Below are 8,521 nucleotides of genomic sequence, written 5' to 3' on the forward strand. Positions count from 1 at the left end.
GTATTCCACTAATCAAGGTGACATTCCAGGAAGCTCCAGTAATAAGGATGAGCATCATACACGTATAAGGATAATGGGAACTCAGAAATATCTAAGAAAAAGCTGCTATCACCGCATTAAATGCACTGCAGCTACTTTTCTGGCTGCATTTATGTGGAGAAAACCCCTGAACAATGCTGCCTTGACTACCACAACTTACAGAAAGCCAAATGGGGTGTCTGATGGGACAAGCACTCAAGTAAGGTCTTAAATGATCAACAAGTGTAAAGTCAGGATGGACAAAAAGGAGTTATATAATGAAAGAGATCCTCCATGAGGAAAGGATCAGAAGAATAGAGAAAGAACATTGTAGCAATCTAAATTGTAATTGTATCCAATTGTGATCAATTTATAGAAGTGGGACCTCCTCGAACTGTAAATCCATTGATATCAGAATCTCTTATTTGTGTTTGATTGTAATTTAACTCAATACTAGTCATTGTTCAACTCATTAAGGTTTAGTTCTTTAACCCACTCTCTACAAATTCATTATACTGGACTCATTGGGCCAAGATCATACACCTTGGGTTTGGGCTGCGAAACGGGTCCTTACAGAAAATATTCCTAAACAAATCCTAATTGATATGTAATATAGACTTTAATTTAACTAGGAAAGGGTCCTAAAATGAAGGGGAAAAAAATGATAAATCCTAAAATAAGAAAAATTACATGAAAATATAAAAATTTAACAAATGAAAAAAATAGACCCAAACAATCTATTTTATATCACCTTGAATTTGAAGAAAGACTTATGTTGTCATCGTGTATAACCACACCATCGGTTACTTCAATGGAATTCCTTTAGTGGAAATCAGAACCTTTCTGACTTTCTCCTTTAAAGGTATGCGAAGAGAAATCTTTTTGGTCAAAATGTTTTGCCATTTTAACTAATTTGTACCAACAAGAGTTGTTGGGATTGTCGTCACTCAAAACAGGCCAATGTGAGTAAATGAACTTAAATAGATAAACCATGAGTGAGGCCAAGGAAGCGATTCCTGCAATGAGGAAGAGGCCTCCAAAGTTGTCCACACCAAGACTAGGACTATGTGAAGGGATTGTAGCACTTTGATCTTCACATGTAGTTTGATTTGAAAAGTACTTCTGTTCAATGGCTCCAATTTTCTCTTTGTCTTGAGTGACATTCAAGATTGCCCTCGAAAAGTAAGGTACTAATGGAGATCCTTGTCGGAAGGCCTAAAGAAACATGTAACAAAATTATAGCATTTTGTTTGGGGGGGGGGGGGGGGGGAAGATGGAATAATAGGCTTTGATCAATAAAATCCAATACAAAATCCTTGAAATTAAAAGAATAATGATTTTCTTTTTGGGAGAGAGAAACTTACAAAGCCAAATCCATCAGTTTTGTAGGTGGGTCCAGCCACAGTATATCTAGAGCAAAATTTAGCAAGGAAGAGCTTGATATAAGGAATTTCATCAAAAATAGCTGCAACCCCACCATTGTGAGTTCCTTTTGACAATGCTTCATGATACTCCTCAGGGGTCACATACGGCTTCAACTTTGACTCAGGGAAATCTAATTGTTTTATTAGAAGCCCCTTGACAAAGGAATCCTTTTGATATCCAACAAAATAGCCATTATTTTTAATCTCTTTTATGTCAATAAATGTAGGCTGCAATCTCTGTACTGTTAAGATTGAGGTTAGGCTTGCAGTATAACTTTGAGTCAGGATGAGTACCACGAAAATCCATATAATAAGCACAAATCTTGACCAATTATTTACCACGTTTTCCTCTGCAAGCACCATGAATTATTATTACTATACACATGCATAAAGAATATTCATGTTTTGAATTGAATTGAAGTAAAGAGATAATAAAATTTTGGGAAATATACACAAATCTTATGTGGTTTTCTTGTAAAACACATAATCCGCTTAAGGTTTTGAGTGTAACACTTAACCCCTCATTGTATTATTTTGTGCGTAAAGTAATACTTAACCCTAAAAGTTATTGGATGTAACAATAAACCCCTTGAGGTTTTTGAGTGTTACTCAAAACACCCTTTGGTATTGTTTTATGTGAAAATTAATCTCTAAATATGGACATGTGTCCTCATATGAGCAACTCACCATTTATTTTATGGATGTTTAATGATTTACGCATAAAACAATACCACGTGGAAATAAGTGTTGCATTCAAAATTTTAGGAGGCTTATGTGTTGCAAAGAAATCATATAGGGCTTTGTATAGTTTTTCCTAAACTCTTTCTAGAGGATTGAAGAAAATTTACTATGAGCAAAGGCAAGTGTTGAGAAGGAGAACCAAAAAATCAACCCAAGTTGTTGCTTTGGAGGGCCTCTAAAGTCAGGGTTTACACGATGTTCAAGAACCCATATTACCAAACCTGTAAAGATGAAAGCTACACCAGTTGTTAACCAAAGGGTTGAGCTTAGTGGCTTTAAGAAAATCCACAAGTTTCTGCTCACATCAACTTTCATCAAAACCACCATCAATACGCCTGATTCTGTATAAGGCAATGTGAAATCAACATATAAGGAGCGATTTGACACAATTGTCGTGTCTCCAACAACTGCGTCGTACTTCTGCATTGACACAGAGAGAGAGAGAGAGAGAGAGAGTTATCAATTTATCAACTTTGAAAAAAGTAAAATGAGGTAATTAATTAACGGCCACTAAAAGTGAATAAAAATCTTATGTTCTACTTGAGTATTACATTTTATGCTCCACCATTCACAAGCCATCACATGTTTCCTTTTCTTCCTTATAAAGTAATAAAAATTTAAAATGAAAAAAAAAAAAAAAAAAAAAAAGAAAAAGATATATGACATACTCTAACGGGTGGAGTATAAAGTAAGATACTTAATGTGGAATAAAAAAATTTTTATTCGAAGAAAAAACCAAATTTATGAAGTATTGCAGTAGGTATAGCATAAACTGGAATAGTCATATAATGATATAATGTAACAAAAATTTTATCGCCTAGTGTCATTAGCAAAAAAAAAAATAATAATAATAATAATAATTAAAAAAAAAAACCCACCTGAATTTTAATTTGGTAAAGAAGTTCATCGTATGATCCATTACTCTGCCTATGTTTATTCGTGTAGGGAATAAACTCATGAGGAAGGGGGAAGGGTAATGCATCTTGTACAGCATGGAACACATCAATGGCGAACCCAGATATGCTTGGCTTATCAGTAGGCCAGTCCACTCTCAGGAATTCTTTAAAACCTTTTCTAACTGGAACCCCAATCCTTAACTTTGTCGGCTGCTCCGTTGTGTCTCCTGGCCAGATGGGTTGTTTAAGTTTGTCCTTTGATGTTGAGTATGCCTCTTTACCAGTGTAATTCAAATTTTGTGAAAATCCTCTCTGTCGGGTCCAATATCCAATAATCCTCTCAGTTTTTCCTATCACATTGAATATTTCAACGACTGATGGCTCCAACTGTCCATTAATCAAATGAAAATTTCCACTTAGGCCTTGAAACGTAGTAGTTAGGATTGCATTGCAAAGCTTTGTACCCAATTCAAAAATGCCTAAAGTTGCAAGATCAACTTTACTGCTGCTATCATTTTGCTTCAAGAAGCTAGAATGCACTATGCCGGCCTTCTCCACTGCAATAGCCAATGCCCAAACTGTATCATATGCCCATAATCCAAAGAAGTTTAAGCTAGTAGTACTCTTGCTCTTTATTCTGATTGAGGTTAAGTTTCTCTTCCATTTTCTTTCAAAATCTTTTAGATGTTTAGACGGCGGTATGTATGGCCTTATTCCCAGTACACCTTGCATTGAGTCCATGACCTTTGAGCCCATAGGATCTAGCAAAGATGATAACCCTTCTGTGAGGATCCATGCATACCCTTCACTCATCATTCCTGCATTCTTTGCAAGTGCAAAGAGTTTGGAGCCAAGTGAAGCAGCCATGTGAACAAGGAATATTCTTGTATGATTTGCCTTTAACTTTTCAAGCTCTTCACTGATTTCAGTATTATTTGAAGATGGTGGAATGACACTTCTGTAAGGCACCCGAGTGTCAATCTCTTGTAATGCGTCCATTAAATATGGAATCAAACCATTTCCATAATCTGTGTCTTCATAAATAAGGACAATTTCCCACCAACCAAAGGCCTTAACAATGTCTGATATGGCTCTAACCTGTGTGGAGTCCTCTTGGGTTGTGCGTATGAAAAACGGGTTCTGGGATGGAGAAAGAGAGGGACTTGTGGCTGAAAAGGAAATGATGGGAACTTGAGCTTTGCGGCCAAGTTCTATCACAAACCTAGCTTGTGCTGAACTTTGAGGTCCTATAATGGCTTGTACTTCTTCATGCTTCATTAAATCCATTGCTAAATTGCATTTCAACAGTGAATGACTTAGAAAATGATAATTTTACTGGCAATGCAAGAACAAGAACAACAAAAACAATAATAAAAACCACAAAAAAATTATAATAAACATTATCATAACATGTTCGTTAGAATATAAGCCAATTGATCCAAGAGTCCACTGTACAATCTAAGTAGTATTGATAAATTACTAATTGTTCTAAAAGTTTATAAACTATTGGGAATTGGTTAATTTAATCATAATTCTAACAAGTATAGTATATCACTCCCTAATCTCTATACTTTGTGCTTCATATTATTGTACTTGTGTACTTCTGTATTATTCCTTACACCTATATGAAGGTAACTTTCTACAGTTTTACACAGTTCAAATATACCAGCATTCAATCTTTTCAATATTGTTAGCATGTTGGAATTGTGTATTTTGTGGACCAACATATCTGTTGAATTTGATTAATTATAAGTCCATCCAAGGAGAGGTCACGAAGTTGATCACAACTACAAAACTGATACTTTACGATAAGAGATGAATTGTTCGTAGAAAGTTGAAGGTGCAAAATGAAATGCTGAGATTAATTCTATAACTAAACTGAATCAGACTGCACTTTCAGAAGTTTGGATAATTATACATGGAGGAGCAAAATTCCCCAGGGAAGCTTGAGATGCATTAATTAGTATAAGGAAGGACTATGATATGCATCAATTCAAAAAGTTCCTAGTAAAAAATTGAACAAATATCCTATATCTCACTATAAATATTTTACCTCATGCTGACTGTAATATATCATTTGATTTTTTTGTTATAAAATATATATATATATATATTATTTGAATTTTTTTTTTCATTTAAACTTTGGTTACATTATATGAAGACCGAAAAAATAGAAGAAATGCTGGGTTTTTTTTGGCTAAACAGAAGAAACGCTGGTTGTGACTTGTGACTGATAAGAGTAGGACCATAGATTTTTATTTTCATAAGCTTTAGTGTGAAAGAGGACTCTCCATTGACAAGACCCTAATAATAAAAATCTTCTTATTATGTGACTTTCAGCCTTGTAGGTCGCACTCACTATCCTAGAATACAATGTAAAATGTAAGACTTTTTTTACTTTTTGAATGGATTATTGCCAAGATTGTCAATAAGTCTAGGCAGACAAAAAATCTAACAAATTCTGAGTTAGTGACTTGTTATCGGTAAGTTAAAAATTACATTAGTAGTGGGTTCAAATAATAACCAGTAAAAATAGGTTGTAATAATTAAAATTTTATAAATTCATCTGATAATTCTTCAAGAATTTTTGGGTAAAAAAAAAAAAAAAAAAGCATATCTGGAGGCGTTTTATAACGTACCTGTAGATGCTGCAGTAATGACATCATCCCCAGAATCCTTTGTGAAGAGAGCAAGTCTGGTGTGATAGTCATAATTCACAGCATAAAAGTCATTGAGTGCCATGGACATGTAGCTCTCTGCCACTCTTCCCACTGGAGACTTCAAATCAAGAACTACACCTACTGGTATCACCTCCTTTGCGGCCATCAACAAAGGCTCATGACCCAAGAGGCTAAGACTGAGCAAAAGAGAGGGTAAGAAAGTGAGGAGGTGCTTTTGGTTTGCCATTGTCAAGCAAGCTAAGCTTTGCAAGTTAGTTCCAAGAGGGACCACGTTAATTGGTATTTACTATTAATTGTTTGAAAATGCTTTCTTATTAAAAGACAAAATGGCTTTCGACGTTGAAGTTTCTGGGGAGCTGAAAGTTGACTGACTTGGCTTTTGGCTTTGAGAGATGAGAGCCCCTAATTTCGAGGAAGTAGTGGGATCCACCAGCTGTTAGGGGACGACTATATTCATCACACAAGACAAGTCTCTATTTTGTAGTTTACAAAAAGACTGAATTAATTATGCACAGTTGGCCCGACAAGTGAGGTGCCATACTGCCATGTGAGAAAGAATACGAATTTTTCATTGAAATATTGTGCGGTGGTAGCTGATTTCTTTGTCAATGTCCCCTATCCATTTGATTGATCATTTGCATCATTACCTCGAAATCAAATTTCCTCTCTCCAAAAAAATAAAAATAAAAATCAAATATCCTCTCAGCCGAAGCAAGCTAGACCCCTTATTATTGTTTGGAATTATTGTAGACAGTACAGTTTTAAGACGTAACTTTGTGATAGACAGTTTTAATCGAAAAAGTGATAGCATGTTAAATTATAATACCTACCCATCCCATCCCATCCCCCCCCCCCCCCCGGGGGGCGGTTTCTAAAAAAAATAATAATACCTACCCATCTCGCATTAAATGCATTGAAGTTTTAACTTTTAACATCCATTTAGTAACTAAATTGATATAAAAATAAAAATAAAAAAAGGGCAAATTTTATTAACCTATTCAGAAATTTGGGCTAATATCAGTTAAGTTCAAAACACTTTAAAACTAACCAAATTGATTCTTAAACCCAACTTAATTCTTAGATCCCGTTAGCCTCTGTTATTGGTTTTCTATAAGTACAAAGTTTGAATATAAACTTGATTATTGTCTAAGGTTATAATTTTATTTAATATATTTTTATTGAATGTAAATTTTGACAAATCTACCATTAGATTACTTTTTCTTCTTATATTCTACATACTTGCAAAATTTCCAGAAGATTAAAAATCAATATTTATGTTATCAATCAATTCTTAAAATTACAAGTTTTTGTAGTCTAAAAATATACTTAAAGCTAAGTTTGATAATCATATAATAAATAACATTTGATTGGCATAAAATTTGATATGTGTGTTAATAAGTGTAAAAAACATGCAATTTAATAGTTAGATTTTCAAAATATGTAACAATCTTAACTTTTTTAAAAGAAATTTTAGCCTTAAACTACAACCGAGTTTGTAGTCAAATTTTGTCCTTACCATAAATAACCATGGCAATATGCATTAACATTAATTTTATATATATATATATATATATATATAATATATGTAACAAAAAAAGTAACACAAATATATACAAAGACAAAAAAAAAAAAAAAAAAAAAAAAAAAAAAAAAAAAAAATCCATTATATGTAGGGCTGTAAACGAGTCGAGTTTTGTCGAGTAGTGCATGTTCAAACTTGGCTTGTCAGGAAAAATCAAAAGCTTGAGCTTGTGACAAGCCTAAAAATAGTGTTTAAGCTTGAGCTAGAGCTAGTGAGAAAGTCAAAAAGTTTGAGCTTGGCTTGGCTTGATTAATTAGTCAAGCCAAACTCAAGTTTAATATCAAGCTTAAACTTGAGCTCAAGTCAAATTCTTGAGCTTGAGATCTAAAAAATTATATTATTAAATGCTTAAATCTCTAAAATTAAGAAAAGAGAAAATAATTTTCTCATTTTATCATGCATCTAGTCTTACTTATGATTAGCTATTATTCAAATTAATAATTTACATAATTAAATTCATTCATTTATCATTCCTTATCTACAACTTCAATAATTGTTCAAAATAGAGTTTTTACATTCACGTTAGATGGTGAAGTACTAGAAAAATACCTATTTGTATCTATTATAAATTAGAAAATACTAATATGTTTCATAACTTTACTTTGGATGATTGATAGGGAAGGATCATATGTGGTATACTTAATTATTTATTTATTTTTAAATGTAACTATAGTCTAAAGTAGTTATCATTCAGTTTAAAGGGAAGGAAAAAATTAAGGTAATATAGGTAGTAATCTCAAGTTGGCCATGTCATTATTAAGATATGTATAATGAGTATATTTAACTAACACATATAGATTTATAAATGAGTCTTTACTTGAATTGTTGCGTATCAAGCCTAATAGCTCACGAGCTTGTTCGTGAACAAATTTTTTTGCTTGGGCTCGGCTTATTTATGAAATGAGCTTAAAACTAAGGTTCAAGTTTGGCTCATTTATAAACAAACATGAACAAGCTTTTTATCGAGCCGAGACTGAGTTGTTCATGATCGGATTGGTTCATTTACAGCCCTAATTATATGATAGGCTAACAATGTATTAACCCCTTGTGATAAATTAATTAATTAATTAGCTAAGTTTATTAATTAATCAAATTAACATGCAATGTACATGACAGCACAAACAAATCACCAATTAACTAAAGTATGCAGCGGAAAATAAATTGACACGGTGATTTATT

At 33.1% G+C, this 8,521-nt stretch overlaps 1 protein-coding gene across 1 annotated transcript; it reads right to left on the bottom strand.

Moving 5' to 3' along the window:
- Positions 1–404: 404 nt before the first annotated feature.
- LOC126715748 (glutamate receptor 2.8-like) lies at positions 405–6,092 on the bottom strand. Its single transcript, XM_050416521.1, has 5 exons — positions 5,719–6,092; positions 3,062–4,368; positions 2,291–2,603; positions 1,383–1,792; positions 405–1,233 (listed from the first exon to the last, which is right to left on the bottom strand). The coding sequence occupies exons 1-5, from the start codon at positions 5,984–5,986 to the stop codon at positions 841–843; spliced, it is 2,691 nt and encodes an 896-aa protein (XP_050272478.1). The 5' UTR covers positions 5,987–6,092; the 3' UTR covers positions 405–840.
- Between the last annotated feature and the right edge of the window lie 2,429 nt (positions 6,093–8,521).

This window comes from Quercus robur, chromosome 2 (assembly GCF_932294415.1).
Source record: "Quercus robur chromosome 2, dhQueRobu3.1, whole genome shotgun sequence".
NCBI classification, from domain to species: Eukaryota; Viridiplantae; Streptophyta; class Magnoliopsida; order Fagales; family Fagaceae; genus Quercus; species Quercus robur.

Bases quoted from the DNA above. Each gene is read 5' to 3' on its own strand.
- LOC126715748 (XM_050416521.1), bottom strand. From the start codon at position 5,986: ATGGCAAACCAAAAGCACCTCCTCACTTTCTTACCCTCTCTTTTGCTC. The intron at 4,369-5,718 runs GTACGTTATAAA...AATGCAATTTAG, and splicing joins CATTACTGCAGCATCTACAG to CAATGGATTTAATGAAGCAT. The intron at 2,604-3,061 runs GTGGGTTTTTTT...GTGTCAATGCAG, and splicing joins TTTACCAAATTAAAATTCAG to AAGTACGACGCAGTTGTTGG.